We start from the raw sequence: 20,966 nt of genomic DNA on the forward strand, positions 1-20,966 counted from the left end.
AAATCTGTTTGCTGAATCAAAAAGATGAAATCTTGATCAGCCTCAAAGAAGATAAATGACTAAACGTAATTGTCAACATAATAAGAATCGTTAGTCAGTAAATAACGCCATTTAGCGGCATATGTTCTAATAGCAAAAGCAATATCGTCATCCGAAAGTTTATCCACGAGGTGAAATAGCATAGCTACCGCATCGTTGTTTTTCATCTTCATCGGCCTTCTCATCGCGTCATCAGCGCATGCAAAGCAAAATCCTGGAGCGTCACAAATGACAACCTTATCGCAAGGATTTGATTTTCGTTGCCAACCAGGACCGAAACTTTTTGCAAAACATTGTCACCAGAAAGGAAACTTGGTATCTTGAGTACGATCCGAAGACAAAACGCCAGTGCTGAGAGGACAAGTCCGAAAAAGAACCGGCTGATCAGTCGGCGTTTCGAATTCAAAACCGAAAGCAATGTTAATCGGTTTTTTTAGTCAGCGTATCATTCATCGATAATTTCGTTCTCAAGATTTTTATTACAATTGGGACATTTGACAAAGTTGTGTTTGACAGGCTTTTGGAACGATTGCCGAGTGCGAGGCCCGATCTGCTGAATAATTGAAACTGGTCTTGTCGTAAGACAATGGCCTGTCTCATAAGTCCACCCTTGCGCAGCAGTTTTCAGCGAGAAGGCATGTTGTGTGCATCAGCCATTCCCCGTACTCACCATATCTGGCCCTTGGACTTTTGTTTTTCTCAAGCTGAAATTCAACTTGAAGTTCTACACTCATTCCAAGCAATGTACTGAATTGGAAAGAGACTATGTTGAAGCTTATTATCAGATGTGCTCTTTGTGTTATATGGTCTGTGTGTGATCAGTCCTGGAATGTTTTGAATGGGCTGTATTCTACTCAGATTCTGCAGGAAAGCCTCGCCACAGAACCATAAATAACTGTCTGATCTAAGAGCTGCATCTTACAAAAGCATAATCGCTTGTAATGATCTTATAAAAGCATAATCACTTCACTGGATTTTCCACTTTCTATTTAATTGTTCCGAGTAACATTAATGGTTTTATCTTTTTGAGGCTGAACCACCAATCAGATTACGAATCAAAGTTTCGGAACTAACTCAAACACAGCCCATTATGTTCCCTGTATCTCCCTATGTTCACCCGTATGTTCTTCAGCTGTTCTTTTTAAAATGTAAGATAGTTGACAGCCTATATCGATCAAGAGTTGAGCGTTTTTTCCCATTAATACCATATTTTCTAATACATTTCTAATACAACCATGTTCTACATTTCTTCAATGCAACAGGAATGAGCTAATGCTATGATGAATTTATAGAAGCATTTCACTTCACTGGATTTTCCACTTTCGGAAACTTGATTTGTAGACAAATTTGAACGCCTATTTTACGCTCCGAAAGTTGTCTTCAGTTTGTTGTCCGCCGGATATCGCTATTAGTGAAAAGTAGCTTTACCCTATATTACATATTCTGCGAGCATGGAACTAGTTGAAAACGAGGAGGAGATGAGTGTTGCGTCATCATTCAAGATGTCTATTCTACCGTCACCACCGGGACAACCGGTGTTTTCCGGTGGTGACAATTCTGCGCCCCGAGAGTTGTCTTCAGTTTGTTAGCCCTCAGATATCGTTTATTAGGGAAAAACAGCTTTGCCCAACATTGCATATTCTGCGAGTACGGAACTGGTAGAAAATTCGAGGAAAATAGTTGTCGCGTCGTCAATCAGGTTTGTGCAAATGGCGGTAGGAAGTTGATCACGGCTTTGTATGTGCTTTTGCTGCTAATGTTTTCATATTTAAACGAAAAATATAGCCGCAGATCTTTAAATCGGCGTCAAATTTATCGGAAACATGACCATGCATTCACTTTTCCCGAAAATGTCTTTACTGCATACTTCAGACTGCCAAACTTTATTTTCATAATAATATGTGCTGAGCTGAAAGAGTATTTGGAGCCACATTCAGAAAATAGGAATATTCAAAGAAAGATAAGCTTTTTATACATTTTCTGAAATGAAATGTATGTATATATGTAAGAAAAAAAAAGAATATATAAAAGATTAAATTAGCAGCGTAGATTAATTTCCCTTCTCTATTCTAAAAAATAGAGAATAATATTTGCCCTGCGTCATTTCGAGAAAAGTCTCTGTCATATGATTCTTACGTAATTATGATGATGTAATTGGAACTTAACCAGCTAATAGTAATTTTAGAGCAATATTAACTATTCAATCAAAATGCTTTGAGAACTAAAACTAACTCAGTCTGACTTGAGATTTCATCCTGAACGTTACACACTTGCTTTCCACGCTTTGGCCTAGTTACACTGCTGTCTGTCTGTCTGCAGATGCTTGCTTGCTACAAAATTATAAAAAATGTAAGCCTTTTGGAACAGGCACATTTAATGTGCCGACTTGTGTGTAGCCGCAACATGTTGCCGAAAATAAAACTGCAGATTTAATCAGCATTTTCCTCTAAATTTTATAAAATTTTTATAACTATTATGATACTTTTACAAATTATTTTTATTTGTACTCTTATAACGATTTAAAACTATTTATTGATAGTTAATATATTTCGTTAAATAAAACATTAATGTCATGAGTTTAATTAAAAACTGTTTACAATTCTTCCGAGAGGTAAAATAATGTATCTTTTTGAAAAACACGGTGATTATATATTTTCATGAATCACCATGAAAATAAATGGTTACTGTATCTTTCAAACTCATTAATTATTTATTACTAGTAAATTATTAAGTGATTAAATTTTTTAACAGTTAGAGAGGCGCGAGTCTTAAAAATCGATTATGATCATTTGACATATAATAAATGAGACTTATTAACAGTAATCAATTATAGAAATATCAGTAAATTTTGAACTTTGCTATTTAATTGAAATGATATTTGCTTACAATATATTTTTATGCATAATTTATAACACTTATTGTTAGTTGCTAAAATTTTATAACAAGACGATATGACATAATTATTATTATTATAGTATAGCAATATTATAATTATTATTATTATAGTATAGCACTATTATGAAACTGAGGGTTTGTTTCATAAAATAGTATTTTTTATTATATTAGTATTAAAAATAATAATTGTTTATCTGAACGCTGACACGATCAGCGACACAGCCTTCAGGTTATCAGGCTGTTACGGTGGAGACAGCTTCACTGCAAAGCACCAGAGTACAGATCTCGACTCTGCTCGGTCGTTCTCGGAACTCCACGTACTCTCGAGACTCTTCACGCTACAACACGCTATGCACTCGACGGCACACAGAGCACGGCTCTCGACTTTTCGGTTCAGTCGTTCCCGAAGCTCAACACGCTCTCTCGACGATGCACTAACCACGATACACTAAGATAGTCCTTCGGTGCACTCGACGGCCCACTCGGCGCTCGTTACCCGGCTGTCAACTCGATCGACTCCGCAGGGATTGACTCTAGACGAGACACACACTCGATAGTAACTATCTTGCACTCCGGACGAGGCACACTCACTCGCACTCTAGGCGAGGCACACACCCACTAACTGACTGCGGACCAGCAGGGTTTATATAGCTTTCGGCTTGTGTTCGAGAACAATCTGGGCTAAACCGGTAAGAATTCGTTCCCGAAGGCTCTCCAACAGTCCATAGTATATTGCCAATTTTATCGCCAAATATGCAATTTATCGCCAAATGTGGCAACCCTGCTTCCTTTGCCATTTTATGGCAACCCTAAAACTGCTTTGCGGGGAAGCCATCCTGCCGCGCCTGTCGTTTCGCAACAATATATATATATAACTGTTTAAAGTATATCAGTTTTATATTGTAACATTTCGGCGCTGGCTTCGATGAAATCCTTCATGCTGGAAAAGAAGAGGCAGTTTATTCAGCAGTTGCAACTACCTCTTTCTTCGTTTGTTTCGATTGTGTTTTTCATTTCCGTACTTCATTTCGATGAAATATGCGGCAATAATTTTTGTATTAGTTTTCAATAGCTCTTCTATTCTTCCGGATATCGGTATTCAAATATTTCCACAATTCTGACGCCATTTGTTTCAAACTATTGGTTCGAGGTTACATCTTTAAATAACACCCCTGATAAGCAAGATGAAATTGGCAATTCATTCCAATTAATTATAAAACATAGCAAAATAAATAGTTGTAAATTACTCACGCAGAAAGAAGATAATGGGCAAATCTTCCTTATCGTAAATTCTAAAACAAAATTCAGCTAATATTTTCAGTATCAGTTTCTCTTAAGTACTCAGAACTGAGAAATGACTCGTCTTTGCTCTCGGAGCCGTATTTATATGGTGTCGCGCGGGCTTCTGGAAGCTTAACAATCGTTCCGAGAGCTTCAAAAATGCGTTTACGGAAAAATAACCTCTCGAAAGATCACCAAGTTAAAAAAAAAAAAAAAATGCCAAATATCCCTAAGCCCGTAAGGAGAGTTTTCGGACAATACTTAGTGTTTTGATATTAGTTATTTTTAGAAAACAAATCTTGTTTTATTTAGAATTAAAAGACATTATTAAGATCTACAATTCCATATAATAAACAGTAAGCACTCGTATACAAAACATGTGCTACAAATCAATTAGGCACAAAATAAAACTTAAAACTACTTGTCGTAAATGCAAAAGCTGAACCAATAACCATAAATAAAGCAATACAGTATCATATCAACACTCAAAATAAATTCAATCAAAAGGATTTAAATATTTACTGAACTTTACAACACTATGAATAGATGAAATATTTATTAGAACATATGTTTTACACATGCGTACTTCTTGCAAGCAATACTTAATACTGATAAGCGATTTTTCGTATCATACCACTAAGCTTAACAAAGCAAATTAAAAATGCCAGAACAAGGACTTATATAATAAACATTTTCTTTAGGTTATCCAGAAATTGCTATAACTCAGCTTGAAGCTTTTAGGAGAGGATTTAATTATCGGATGAGTCTTCAGAACCACATCTCACTCTGGGGCAGCAATCTGGGTAATGTCCTGTACCTCTAACAAGAGAGCAGCCAGCAGGTGCATCTTGGGCTCCACAGCTAGAAAAGAAATTATTGATTAGAAATCTTCATGCATCCAAATGTATATATTAATAATTCTTGCTATATTTCATGTCCTAAAACTAGAGTTAGGCATTTCGTTTTAAAAGATATAAAAGGACAATTATTTTAAGGATAATGATAAGGAATATAAGCTTTCGAGGAAATAACTGCATCTTTTATTTTAACAACTTAAATCGTATTCTCTACTTAATAAAACTTCGAAAAAAAGAAGAGGAAGAGGAGAAGGAAAACGAAAATACTTGTATGGTCTATTTTGCCGAATGGCTGAACTCAAATTTCAGTAAATAATACAGCAATAAGTTCTAAACAGCGTTATTTCATTTTTAGACTTCTAAATCCATAGAAACCAAAATTTCATGGGAGGAGGAAAGAGAAATATTTGCCACATTTTTATTTGACATCATTTTAGTTTTACGAATAATGACAGAATGACAATTAAATTCTTAAGAATGACAATTAATTTCAGTCTTTGTTAAACTTCTCATTTTCGTACACAAGTATTTAATCTGAGGTTTTGGGAATTTAGGACAGAATGTGGTGCATCGCGTGCACGCTACATGTTAGTTTTCTCCCAGCTCTGATACTTGCAACTATTCAGCTTTGCGTTTTCTTCACTGTCAACATTTTAACTCTGACGCTCTGACTAAGTAGCGAGCCAGCTTGTAGTGTAGTAATTATTTCTGTAGTCTTTAACTATTGTTCAATATTTTATTTTAACTTCACTGTTCTATTTATTTATATATGGTCACGTGTTGTGGTTACATTGCAGCACAATAGAGTGTCTTTATGTTATAAATTCTGTTTAAATACAAACGTTATTTTTAACCTTCTCACGACTTTTTCATTGTTTCAGACATACCGATGCACATGTTATGGTTATTGGACTAAGTTAGCATTACAAAATCAAGTGTAATATTTTAACTTCCTTATTTTTTTCTTCGTTAAGATGGTAATTCTCATCATTTGTATTTAACCCTTTAACTGCTTAAGAGGTGTTTAAACGTTTTTGGAATTTCTTTAAAAATGCTTAAGACGTCTTTACACGAATTTCAAATCGCCCGAAAAATGCTTAAGACGTGTATACACGAAGCCCGAATTTCGCGAAGATTGCTTAAGACGTGTTTAGACGACGCGATCTGGTCTTCCTTCCCCTACCTTTCTGCAGGGGGCTGTCAGTAACACAAAGGTCTTAATAGGGTGTGAAGTCTCTTTGAAAAGAGCACTTTAGAAAAAAGTCCTTAGAGTGAAGTATCTTTGTCAGACAGCAGGTATGTATTATCTGTGTGCCTACTAATAGTTTGCGAAAGAAGATAAATCGTTTACAACTGTTCGCCTTGTGGTACTTTATAAAAATGAAAGTCAAACAGGATCCGACGTTGTTATAGTACATTGCCGAATTTTAGTAGAAAAAAAAAAAAATAAGAAATTGTAACGGAGGATGCCTTTATGCCTATATGTTATAGAATCAAATATTTTATTTTTGTATTGAAAAATGATTACAATTTCTGATTCGCCAGGAAAAATTATAAAATGTTGCAACCAGCTTTCTTGTTTGCCTTCGTATTTCAAATGCGCGTTATTATAATGGTATATTCTTCTTTTTACATTCTTAAATGTTAAAACTGTGCTTTCAGCATGCCTGAGTTTTGTACTCGTATGTGTGGCTCTATGCTCCGTAGAAATGGCGAACTGACATATAAAAATTATATGAATGTTGAAAGGAAGATATTCTACTCGAAACTTCAACTAAATGGAATAATTGAATACGCCGAAGGAATTTCTAGAAATATTTGTTTTAAAAATTTTATTATTAAGATTTTAAATCCAAAATGTTTTGAAATCTAAAGAAAAAAATATGTAATCCTTGAAACATTTTTGGAAAGAAATCTATCGATATAAAATCTCTTAAAATTAATGGAGTGTAAATTAATTAAAACAGTTAGTGTACGGAAGGGTTAGATATACTCCGCACAAAAAATTACAGTCAGAAGATCAATTTTTTAAAGATATAAATTAATTACATTAAAAGAATTTAAAATAAATTAACATCTGTCCAAATGTCAATACTAACAGCAATAGCACGGATGAAAGTTATTCTTTAAATTCCGAACTTAATTCATCCGTCGGTACGCAATGATTGTGTCTTTGCGATTACTTTTCTTATAGATACTACAAAAGGCCGCCAACGAAGTAGCGGTAAAATCGTTGAATACTAAATAGTTTGAAGCGGGTTCAAATCCTGACGAATGGATTGCCTGTATAGAAGTTTTAGCGAATTTTTTCTGCCCATGTTTAATGTGAATAAGAGCCAATTTTAGTTAGCTTTTCATGATGACGTGCCTTGATTACGAGTCCTCGCTCGGGTTGTGTTTGTGTTTGGTCGGGTGTGTCGACTTGTTAGATTATTAAGCACGTGAAGGCGATCTGTCTAAGGGGAGGTATGCTTTCGTGACAGATTTTCTAAGGGAAACAATCTCGCACTACAAAAATTAAAACCATAAAAACGCCCATGCAATCAGCTTGTTCACGGGGGTTTGAATGCAGGTCAAACTACCAGTATGTTAAGAGAAGCGATTTCAAGAATGTTTAATTATTTTATTTAGTTTGTCATAAGCTAAATAAAATAATTAAACATTCTTGAAATCTCTTCGCATTACTGAAATGGCAATAACTTCGAATTGTACTATGCTACCACTTTTCCTCTAATATGAAATTTTGAACTTTTCCGTTATCGGACAGCCCACCAGCGACTGAGCGGAGTCTAACGGAACTACTGGTGGTTCTGTCCGGGGTTCGAATCCCAGCAAACGGGCTGGTTGCCAGGATGATATTCTTAGTTTTCCATATGTGTAACATGTATGCAAGCCAATTTCCGTTAGGCAGTCCTCGAACGAAGGCATCCTTCACCTTAGGCAAATAACCATCGAGTACTTTGCCATAATCAAATAAATCTTTATCCATAACATGCTTCAAATATTTTTATGTTGATAAGTTCATGCGCCAAAGTTGGGCCCCTTTGAATGAAATATGTTGTTTATTTTTTCTTTGTTTTTTATAACAACAATGTTCTTGTTTTCAGAATCTGAATTATCAATAAAATTCTTTTAATAATATGCGATTCTATTTTTTTTTTTTTTTTTTTTTTTTTTTTTTCTGTTTAATGAAAAATTAATTTAAGCGACAAATCTCTTACATTTAAAAAAATTTTCAATTTTCGAAACGAGTTGCTGTTAAAAGCGCATCTTCTCGTTGCTGCATATATTTATTTAAAGCAAACTGCTTGGCGCGTGTGCTTTTATATTTGAAAAGATTCAGAGAATTTTCAAGAGGGAAATAAAGTTATTAATTTTACTGAATTTTGTGGATTCTTTGTGTTTTGAGGTAAAAGTCAAACCATCAGATATGTGATAACCTTAAAATAAGGGTATATATAATCAGGATTTTGCGGCCAGACATTCGAAGCGAAATACATTACAAAAAATTATCTATGTAGGATTAATGTATATTCCGTTTAGTATTTTAATTTATCAGTGTTATTACACATCAGTTTATCAGTGTAAGTTATATCGAGTTTTAGTTGTGTTCGATATAATAATTTTATTTGCTTTATATAAATCCGATTCGTTTAATAATATTATATTTATTAAATACTATTTATTAGGTTTCCAAATCTGTCAAACCCAATCAATGGCCTCCTGGCTAAGATATCTGATTATCGCTATTTCGACTCATATTCGAACCCAAACAAACGAACTGGTTGAATTTTGTGATTTTCCCTATGTGTAACATGAACATGTTAACGACTAACGTTTTACTTAGAAAGTCGTCCATGGAGACATTCATTGCTTTCGGCTGATAAATCACGTTTCCTTTGCCATACTCAAAAAATCTAAAAATTTTTCAAAAAGACTAACAGATGCATATAACAAAATAAAATTAAGTAAATGCATATAAGAAAATAAAATTAAAGTAAATGCATATAAAAAAACTGAAGTAAATGTATATAACGAAAAAAAAAATGAGGTAAAAACAAATTTTCAATAATTTTTCAATACAGTAGTTTTTAAATTGCTTGTTTTCAAATTTTATTTCATTTTTATGTATGTACTAATATACAGTGTATGTGTGCGAAAATGTGCTTGTTCGGCATATCCATATATATTAATTAAATAAATCTGATTTGAAAATGCATGCACTAACGCGCTATTCTCGTAATTTGAAAAACACTAAAGTATTGTCTGAGAATAATATTTATAAAGAAAATTAAATTTCGTCTCCTTACTCGGTGTTGTGTAAAAAATTTAAATAAGCTTATTAATTTTTTCTTCTTTATTAAAAAACAAATTAGTTTCTTTTCATCTATATATGAAAAATAACAAAATCTTGCTGTCAGAATGGAAATTCTTAAAAATATAAAACTCGTTTTTTTTCGAACAAAAGTTTCTGAGAAATTTCTCTAGGTCAGCAGGTAGTAACAGGACCACTGACTGCTTTGTTTGAAAAACCCGATGAAGTGGATGATTTTAGCCCCAAAAGGCTTTCTTTAAGTAGATAGACCAATAACTTTAAAAATTGCCTTCATCGCAATAGAGATGAATTGTGAAATGGCGAAAAACTGCAGCTCCAGCCATTGTGGAAGTGAACAAATAGCACATCTACCATTTTGTGCGCTTTTTATAGTTAGCAACTCTGAAAATACTATAAGAAACTTCGGCGATATGTACCATAGTGCTTTTGCACATTGTCAGTACTGTCGCTGATTCAACCGGTGTTGAGAGGAAATATTGATGAAACTGTTCTAACTGCGGAAGATCGCGGGTAGTGGATAGGGACTTACTGAAGATCTTAGAGAAAGTAAACCTATGTGAAACCGCATTGCAACCTGTCGAAAAAGTGCAGTTTACTCGCATGAATATTTTGCCAAACGCATGTTAAATTCGTAAGTTTAAGAAGTGGGTTGTTTAGTTTCTTCATGAGCTTACAGTTGAGCAGGAAACAAATCGTTTCGCTGTTATTTCAGTACAAAGCTAAAGCATTCTTAAAAGACAGTGTGACATGAGATGAAACAAAATTAGTAATATACTACAATGTTAGCCCCAGAAAAACTGAGTTTAACGAGAATAGGATTCTTCCAGACATCTAAGACTGGCTTACATTTATGTAAGTTTCTCTATCAATTTGATGTGATATACACAGCTATGATTTTTTTAAATTTTAAATTTATTTATTTAATTATTAACTTATTATCAAACACCACTATCACAATTTATGAGCACTGTCGCTCTAAAAAGTATGTGCATGCATCCTTTGCATCGAAACAAACACTGTATAATATTAAGGGCGTCCTCCTGTAGTAATTTGGAGTGAGATATCCCACAGCTAGAGTGACTGTTCATAAAATCATAGATCTGGAATTGGGAATTATTGGCCCATAAAGCTTTATCGTTCCTTCACTTCAATGCAGATTTTCTGGATAGACAGCTGTTCAATAATTATCAAACGAACACTTACTTCTAATTTTTTTATTGGTGGTATCCAGCCATTTTAGGCCTATTTTTTCTAATTAAAGGCTCCATATTCCAAGAGGCACGGAGTATAAAGAAGAAGGCGGAAGGTGCGGAAGGCGGAGTAGAAAAACGAATTAAAAAATGACGCGATCACTAGATGGCCCTGCAGTCATCTTTTGTACATTCCCAGATGCAAATAAACATTATGCCTTACCAGGAAGCTAAGCTTCATAACGGAAGAGAAAATCCTTATGTTTTTATGAAATGGATTATGTTTATAAATTAATCATCAATTTTTAAGCTTGTAGGATAATATACTACAATGTTAGCCCCAGAAAAACTGAGTTTAACGAGAATAGGATTCTTCCAGACATTTGGATTCTGTTCACTAATGATTACACTTTATTCTTCAGCGTATAAAATGTAATTCAGAGCTTTCGTGGTTACAGGATTGTGCTACTTTTTATGAATGATTAATTTGAAGATCTTTCTCAACCCCCTCCCCATAGAAAAATAATCATGTTACTATTAAAAATATTTGACTAATCGATTTTAAATTTAATTAGGTCTCCCCCCTCTCATTTTATAAAATGCTCCTGTCTTAACACAGTTTGATTATACACTCTGGGGAAATTTTAATGAACGTTATAGAATTTTGTATTTCAGTCAATAAATTTTCTTTTCTGTTATAATGAGTTATTATTATCTATGAATCAAATGAAAATTTTAACTTTGATATTTTTATCATTTTCTTCTAAAAATTACCATATTTTTGTTATTTTAGAAGGACTGAATTATGGTTCAAATTGGTAAGACAACCTTTTTAAATAGCATTCAGATTTAAATTCAGATAAGTATTATTAAGATAAGTAACCAAGTATTCTGAATACTTTGTTACTCTGAATTCTCTTTAGATTGTTCATAATTAAATATAAAGAACAGAGGGAGTAAAAGAATATATTCGAACTAATTCAATATACAGTGGTTCCTCCCAATACGGGACACCCCAGACGAGATATTTTGTGTCAAGCTTTAAATAAATGTTATATAAATAAGTAACATAGTTACAGGAATTTATTTGAATTTGAAATTAATGACAAATAAAAATTCTTAATTAAAAATGTTTAATTATTGCAAAAATGCATGAAATGAACATAGAGTTTTGTACTTGCATAAATTTATTGGAAATAATCCGTTACACGAGTTTGTTTGAAAGTCTGTGACTTGCAAGCACATTTTTCCATGTAGATATTAAAGTCACTGATGATCTTAAGTCCTTTACTGTCACCAATAGTAATCATGACTTCTTCAATTGGGAGGTGTATTTTAAGGCATATGTATAGTTCTTTATCTCACACTTTTCGTATGGCTTTTCTTCATTTTCTTCACTGATTTTCAAGTTATTTTTATTAAAACTCACATTATTAACTGAATATGAAGTAAAAGATTTTATGTCGCCATGGTGTCTTCGGTATACAAGTGTTCATCGATTTTTAAATACTTTTGCATTTGAGCACTTTCTTTTCGTCATCGACAGAACAGCTGCCCCACTGGGTTAGGTACCTTTTAGGCTGTTGGATCCCGTTGATGGAATCAAAAAAAAGTCTAGAGCTTAGTACTGTATCCTCCGGTAATTGACTAAAGCTTTCAGTGTTCCTCGTGTTACTTAACACGAGGAACACTGAAAGAAAGATCAGAACATAGAAAGAAAGTGTATGGTGAGGACTGCTGAAACTAAGGAAGAAATGCTGAGGACCACTTATCTTGAACACTGCAAAGTTGCTTGCAAGGAGATACTGTTACTGTCGGGTACAATGTGTTCACAATTGTAATGCATACTGATAGTTATACAATTAAATTTAGAAAGAACTGATGCTGTAGATTCTACATTACCAAGAGCTTTGCAAATTGATAATATGTTACGTACTTCTGCTAATTCAATACATATTTTAGTTACTTTTCACTAGTACGGTATATGTCAGGTATACAAATATAATAAAGACGGGCTATAAATACAGGTGCAGATATAATCTACAGATGAAATCTGAACAAATACATTGCAAATCATGAAACAAAACAAATTACAAATTAGGTTAATGAAACTGTGCATGTCTACATATTGCTTTTACAAACACTAATGACAAGTTACACTGGCATTATTGTAGACTCATATATCCATATTATGCCCTAATAGATAAAATACATTAAGTCAGTGCTGAACTCAGAGAATTGCATTAACACAGATAATGTCATGTTAAGGTACTAAATGAATTACAAAATACGATAAATATGTGTGCATACTAATCTACGGAAAATACACTATTACAAATAATACCTGTTTGTATATATTTAAAGTACAGTGCTCCTTGGTAAGGAAAAAATAATAAGAAATTATGTACATATTTTGCTCAGTGCAACATTTTAGTACAAATAAAACCAAGTAAGGCACATCCTTAGTACAAAATTGAATAATTAAACATAGATAATAAAATTTAAGTGTGAGTAAATATTAAGAACAATACAAGCTATATTAATCATAATAGTAAACATTATTACAGCAGATAATTATTATACATTAAAAAAGATATTAAATTAATATATGTACAGAGCGAACTGCTGACGGCACGATGTCGGAGCATAGAGAAGCTGCGCCAAGCTTTCATCAGTACGCTTAGCAATGTTATTACATTCTCTAATGCGGATGAGCGTATATTTATTTTTATTTGTATTCCTGATGCATGCCGGCATTTTGATTACAGCAGGTCTTTTGAAATGCGAATTTTCAGTTTGCGCGCAATCATACATACAGTGGTTTGGGTCACTAGTACCGCCACGAATACAATAGTTACTGTCTCTTAGGCCAAATCTGACAAAACATAATTATATCGGCCGCATCCTGTTAGATACTTTGCGAGTTGCATAAAGCTGCTATTTAAATTCCTGTTTACTTTTGAATAAAAATTATACAATCTTCTGCCTGAGGTGCTCGACTCTAAGTAGTTTTGCCATTGTTTAATTAATTCACATTTGAGAGTGGTCTTCAGGTATGAATTCCGAAGGGGCACTTTAATGGTAGTCACGTGGGGCTCATTAGCTGCGCTTCTTTCAATAACGTCTGCTGCTTCTTTTTTTTAAATCCTCGTATGGGCTGGAACCTAGTGAAGCTAGGGCTTCAGGCTTGCAGGAATCGAAATTAATAGTTTTCTTATGACTTTGACTGCTGTGGCCGCCCTGGATGGCTTGCAATCTTGCTACTGAATCAATATATATTACTTTATACTTTCCATTTCTAAGGGTTAAGTCAAGAGCCGCTTTTAAGGCTGTAAGTTCTGCCTGAAACACTGAGTTATTAGGATGAAGTTTCTTATCCCAGGAATGGATTATAAGGTCACCATCCATTGCACCCTGGCACTGCCGGTCCCGAGGTTTCCTACGGAGCCATCAGTATAGACGGCTGTCGATTGTAATGCAAGTGGAAGTTTACAGCTTGCTTCTGTATCGAAGTCAGTAGGGTGACAAGGAGAGTGCGCAATGTGATTCTTATAGTCCAAGGATATATATATGTCTTATTCCAAATTCTTGAATTTTCTCTCTGTACTAACAAGTGTAGGGGCGTGAGTCCGCCCAGTACATTTAATACAGTTATTGAAGAGGTACGGAATCCTCTGCAGATGCCCAGAAGAAATGGTCTTTGCGCATGAAGGTTATGAGGCTAAAAATATCAATAATATAAATGAAAATGAAGTAGTTTATCGAATTTTGTCGAATAAAACTCTATGCTTCAAAGGAGAAAAGTGCTCTTGTGGCGAAAGTTGGAAGGAACGTCTCACTGTGTTACTTTGTTGTAACATGGAAGGAGAGTTTCAGCAACCACTTGTAAATGGAAAAGCGAAACAACTAAGATGCTTCACACACATCAATCCAAAATCTTTATTTGTTCATTGGCATCATAATAAAAAAATCATGGATGACGCAAAGCATAATGTTGGAATGGCTGATTGCTCTTGATAAAACAATATCTAAAAAAATAGGAAGATTCTGCTATTTCTTGACAATTCGCCTGCCCACCAAAAAATGTAAAAACTTAAATCAGTGAAATTAGTGTTTTCCCACCTAATACAACAACAGTATTACAGCCTTTGGACCAAGGTATAATTAGAAGCTTCGATTCATTACAGAAAACTGTAATGCGGAAACAGCGATCAGCCTGTAAAACGTGTCAGTGTATTGAATGCCATTCAATGGATAACAAAAGCTGTTAAATCCGTATCACAAAGTCGTGTTTAGCACTATCTTAAGAAATCAAGCTTTGAAATTCCAGTTTCGTACCCTGAATGAAAATACTACTGATGAAAATGAATTGTTTGAACTTGTCAAAATCAGTGGCAGTGCTCAACTGCAAAAATATTTAGAAATCTGTGAAAACTTGTGCATATTATAAATTCTTGACTCTAATAACGACTGAAAGACTCTAATAACGACATAAAATCTTTTATTTCAGCTGTAGTTGAGGATATGAGCATTAACAAAAATAGCTTGAAAGCAGTGAGAGGCGAAGAAGAACCAGACGAAAAGTATGACATAAAAAATTACACAGGTGCCTTAAAGCATACAAACTCCCAAAAGCAAATTCTTGACAACTACTGGTGACAGTGAAGGACTTAAGATCATCAGTATCATCATGGAAAAAAGTTCTTCCAATTCACAGACTTTCAAGCAAACACATGTAATGGGTTACTTTCAATACATTTATGTAATTACGAAATTCTATTGTTCATTTCATGCATTTTTGTAATAATTAAATTGTTTTAATTAAGAACTTCCCTTTTTCATTAACTTCAAATTCAAGTAAATACCTGTGACTATGTTGCTTATTTACATGTAATTTATTTAAAACTTTATACAACCAGAATTTCTTATTAAATTACACATTTTTAGTATGTACCTTCTGAAGAAGGAACAAAAGTACTGGACCGGTGGGTGTCCTTTATTGAGAAATGCTACTGTATTTCTGTTTTTATTTATTTCTCTACTTTTATCGTATTTTTGAAACTGCTTTTCAGTGTTCCCTAACAAGAGGTAAATACATTAAGCTCCCTATTGAAAGAGACTGGGACCAACAAAATTATGGCTTAAATAGAAGTGTCCCTTTTTCGGATGTGTCACTTACAAGAGGTACTACTATATTTCTTGGATTTATCTGATTTTTGCTTGGCTTATAATGTGTGTTATGACTTATTCACATGTATTCAACTGTTAACTAATGCCTTTCAGCAAAAATATGTTACATAGGGATAAATTTCTCACATTTTAAAAATCAGCCAACAAATAATTCTGAGATGGCAGTTTTTAAACTGAAATTTATTTGCAACTGATGATGCAATGTCAAACGATACATTAATTTTTTGTTTAACTTATGAAAATCAGTGTAGAAGCAAAATAAAAACGGTAAATTTTCAGAATAAAAGTGATAAATTTTTTAATTAAAGGTAAATTTTGCTACTTGCTAGTATCAAAGCAAGTTTTGAAACCTTAAGGCTTATTGAAAAGGGATTTAAAATTTAGCACAATGGCCCATAATTATCATTATTATCATAATTATTATGATAAATTATCATTATTATTAACCGTTCTTAAATTTCTCAAGAAAAGAAAAGCAATTTGTTGACTTACCTAGCCCCAGAAATAGCTCCCTCTGAACATGAATATCGTCGACATTTTTCGTCGTTGTAACCAGTACCTCCGATGGGAATGCGACCATATTCTGGGTCCTCACAAAATCCTAAAATTAAAGCAAATGAAGCATCAAAAACCGAATTTAAGTTTACTGGCATCTAATAAACAAAAGCATATAGTTCTTTTTCCCTCGAGGCTAAAAAAAAAAGCATAAAGAGTTTATAATATGCTATTTTGTCAACACCACGCTAAATAAAAGAATCTGAATTTTTTGCTGGTTTCATTTAAAGTTTCTATGTTGGTTTTCATTTTTCCCACCTTGTTTAAGGAAATAGATGCATACTGTATGAAATGAATGTATGAAAAGCGTTGTATATAGGTTGTAACTGATATATCTGCAGATAGTTGGTTACTGAAATATGGCAACGCACACAAGGTCTATCTGCCTGAGGAAAGGATACCGTCATGGAAGACTTTCTAAAGAAAACTGATTGCTATTTGCATTACTCATGAGGAAAAACCACGAAACGCAACTATTAAGCCAACCTCTTTCTTCTGGGATCGAACCCGAGCCGAAATTTGAGTACTTAACGGTCTTGACCACTTGGCCACTGGTGGAGCTAATAAGGGCGATTAAGCGCTTGTTGCTTAGAAAGATCAAGTCCGAATCCTCCAATATAAGCAATAAATAAATGTATATGACTATATGTAAGCGGTTCTGTATCGTTTAACAATATATCATAAGTTACAAAACAATAAATCTTAATCTAACTTAAGAATTGTAAGTACTCAACTTGAACATGAAAAGAAAATTCGTGAATATTAAGAATGACTAACTCGAATCGTAATAAACATACAAAAATAACAGTGCTGTCTATTCCCGATTAGGGGTTCGGCTACGATAAGCTTTGCTGTGAAGAAAGCAAGGTAAATATTAAAACATGCCCATAAAACTGAATATTATCTTTAAATTTAAATCTATGAGAGACAACGAAAAATATTTTAAATAATAACTCAGTTTTTTTTCCAAAATCAAACGAATGCTGACTTAAAACATGTTTATTAAACATACCAAGTCTCACCGGAAAGACGTCCTCGATAAGTCGACGACTGCCAAGGCTACTACACTGACTACCAATAAGTATTTGGACACCTAATGCAAATGACAACATCGGCGATCCTAAGGTACGTCACGGACTCCGCCGGTATATATCGTGTAGGAAACAGCATCGGCTTTAGTCGCATGCAAGGTGCCTCGCAGTTCGGACCTCTCTGATTTCGGGAAAGGTATAATTATCGGGTATCACAAATGTGGCCGATCCTTACGGGACATATCTAGTGATCTGAAATACCCAAAATCGACAGTGGCCTATGTGATTAAGAAGTGGAAGGTGAGCGCTGATTAAGAAGTGGAAGATGAGCGGTGATTATCGGAATGTGCCCCATGTCGGCAGACCAACGAAACTGGGAGATAGAGACCAACGAGTGCTGTCCAGAGAAATTCGGAAGAACCGCACCCAACCGATGGCCCACATCCGCGAGGAGTTTCAACAGGCATCCAGGAGTATTGTTTCAATGAATACCATCTGTAAGGAAGCACATCTGCTTGGTTTTCATGGTCGTGCTGCTGCCCATAAGCCTTTGATCACAAAGTCCAACCGCGCTGCTCGGTTAATGTGGTGCAAAGCACATCAAAATTGGACCGTAGATCAGTGGAAACGGGTTCTTTGGAGTGACGAATCAAGGTTCACCCTTTACCGTTCGGATGGCAGGGTCTGGGTCTGGCGTCTACCTGGAGAACGTCTCCTGCCTGAATGCATTGTGCCAACAGTCAAGTTCGGCGGAGGTGGAATTATGGTCTGGGGGCGTTTCTCCTGGTATGAGCTGGGATCCTTGGTCCCCATTCATGGTAAGCTCAACTCCGATGCCTACTGAACTATTTTGGATGACAATGTGCTTCCTACGTTGTGGCAGTTTTACGGGTTGGACCCCTGTTACTTTCAGGACGACAATGCCAGTTGTCATGTTTTGACGTTAACCAAGGCTTGGTGTGGTGCCAATGGAGTTCATCGAATGGACTGGCTTGCCCAGAGTCCAGACCTGAACCCTGTCGAGAACCTCTGGGACGAGTTGCATCGACGAATTCAGGGGTGCACTACCCGTGCAAAATCGGTGAAGGAACTTCTATGTCTTCTCCAAGCCGAGTGGAAGAAAATACCACTAGCTGTCATGCAAAGACTTGGGGAAAGTATACCCCGGAGGGTCCACGCTGTAATTACCTCTCGTGGAGTTCTACCAACTATTGATTTTGAATAAAGTTAGTTTTTCTTTTCTATCACCAGGTGTCCAAATACGTATTGGTAGTCAGTGTAGTACCCCTCACGATGTTACAATTCTAGGGATATTCCATGATGAAAATTTATGTTTTTGGCTATGGATCCAGGAAGTAAAAATTCTGTTCTTGCTGGTACTGTGATCACGTCTTGAGCTGTGATTTGATTGGACAGATTTAACTTTTTTGTCATTAATTCCGAATATGGTTATTTCCTCAGGATCAGGAAGCAGTTCGTTATTTTTAAAGTCCAAGGGAATTTGTATTTCCTTAGAAAGTCCAATCCAAGTATCCAGGGATCTGTAATATTTTCCACATATGCCGTGTGATGGTAGGCGGCACTTCCAAACGTGATGTTAACGTTTAATTTTCTGTCTATGTCGATCTCCTCCCGGACACAATCTGGAGGCTGATGCAGGACGACGTCCAGATGAGTTTACCTTGCATTTGTTGAGCTAGATCTTTTCGAATTATGGTAATGTTGGCGCCTGTATCGATGCTCATATTTGCAGGAACTCAATTGATATGTTCCATTATGAAGAGTCCATCACTGCCGCCACTCATTACAGAAATATGAAGTGATTTAAAATTGGGCTTCTCATTATCTGGCAACCTCCGTCCCGCGAGATGGCAACTAATTAGCCTCTCTCCTTCTTGCTAGGAACGGTTTTAACATCCGTGCTTCTGGGGTGTCCTGCAGTTTCTTCGCATGTGGCCTTCAGCACCGCAGATCCTGTACTTTAGTGTTTGTTTCTTGTCACTCTTATTCTGCCTCAAGGCATTGACTTGTCTAGTTAAATCGTCCAGACAAGCAGTCACTTGATCCACTGGCTACTGGACTTGAGCAGCTCTGGTTGGTTGGCAGTCTCCACGAGTTGCTTGCTAGGCTGCCTCGAATTTTATGAAGTACACCAAAACGCTTTTTTAAACCCTTGACATCCGCTATTCGCAGAACTTTCTGTATTTCATGATCCTGGATGCCATCGAAGAAGTAATGCAGGAAGAAGTAATTTCCTTTGTTTCTATCGGGCATTCCGAAAACGCGAGATGCTACAGCCTATCACATTTGTAGCAAGTTTCTGGAGTGTTCCCGTGGGCTTCATTTGCGGGATTTTAAATGAAACATGCTATAATCTATTAAACACATCTGCCCAAAGCGCAACTCCGACGCCCCGGATAGAACTTCGAAGTATAGCATCTGGTTTTCAGGAAGAGTTTGAAGGATATCCTCTGCGTCTGCTCTCAAAGAAGGGGTGAGATAACAGGCCTTAGCCTAGAATCCCATCCATTTGCGTCCGCCGGTTTAGAAAATTATTTCTTATAATTAAAGAATTAAATTAGGCCTTATTAAATTATTTTCTTTAACACTTTGCCAAGCAGTCTTATCATCATATTTGGATAACTTCAGAGAGGGCCGAAAAGGCATGGGTAAAAGTTTAAAACCCTCAGAATTGCTTTCTGCTGTCGCTATGCATGAAGGTGTCAACTTCTTTGGCGACGGCAGAAACTCTCTCTTCGATTTGTTCTTTAGTGGAGGAAACTCTTTCTTCAGTTTCTCGAACCTTATTTTCAACCGTGTTTATTCTACCTTCCATAGCCTCAAATTTGTTTTCTATTAAGACACTAATTTTTCTTTTCATATCTTCTTGGCCTGCTTCAATCTTTACGTGAACAGCTTCCATCTCTTCTCTAACGGATTCTTATCTTGCTTTCATGTTTTCTTTGACATACTTGACAGCCCTTTTCATCTTTTCTTGGAATTCAACATAGGCACTCACCAGATGTTTTAGTTGCTCGTTCATCGCTCTTGTCGTCGGCATTCAAATCCACTCCTGACACCAAAAAATGTTGCGAGCATATTGGTTCGCAACAGATTGAATGCGCACAGCTCCGATGATAGGTTGATAAAATTTATTTTAACAAAAAAAAAAAAAAAAAAAAAAAAAAAAAAAAAAAAAAACTTTAGAGGTCTGCAACTTTCTACAAAATTTTTGTACAACTCTTCACAATATCAAAGCGTACAATCACTTCAAACTTCTATGAACAGAATGCAAAGCGCAGCTAAAGAGAGAAGCTATAATTGGAACTCACGCTGAGCTAACAGCTAACAAAAACAACTCAGAGCACATGCTCTCTCACGCCTTACATAGTTTTTAACCGACCGCCGAGATATTTCTAGTACTTTCTGCTTTTCGAAGCTACTGGAATGCAATATGAGGGTCGAATTACGGATACAGCTAATATAGTGATGAATTACAATACCTATTACGGTGATACAGACACCAGACCAAAATGTCGCCAAATGTTTTCCAGTTTGGCGAATTTTGGCGATTTCTAGCCAAATTACCGAG

At 35.3% G+C, this 20,966-nt stretch overlaps 1 protein-coding gene across 1 annotated transcript in view; it reads right to left on the reverse strand.

The window, feature by feature from the left end:
- Positions 1–4,754: 4,754 nt before the first annotated feature.
- LOC118203179 (toxin-like protein 14) overlaps positions 4,755–20,966 on the reverse strand; it is a 28,782-nt gene continuing 12,570 nt past the window's right edge. The window contains exons 2-3 of the mRNA XM_035375439.2: positions 16,281–16,389; positions 4,755–5,076 (exon numbers count right to left, since the gene is read on the reverse strand). Coding sequence (XP_035231330.1) covers positions 4,965–5,076; positions 16,281–16,389 — 221 coding nt within the window. The 3' untranslated portion in view covers positions 4,755–4,964. The remainder of the gene's footprint in view (positions 5,077–16,280; positions 16,390–20,966) is intronic.

This window comes from Stegodyphus dumicola, chromosome 5, assembly GCF_044657685.1.
Source record: "Stegodyphus dumicola isolate Sdum_Otavi_A_Nest chromosome 5, ASM4465768v1".
NCBI lineage: Eukaryota > Metazoa > Arthropoda > Arachnida > Araneae > Eresidae > Stegodyphus > Stegodyphus dumicola.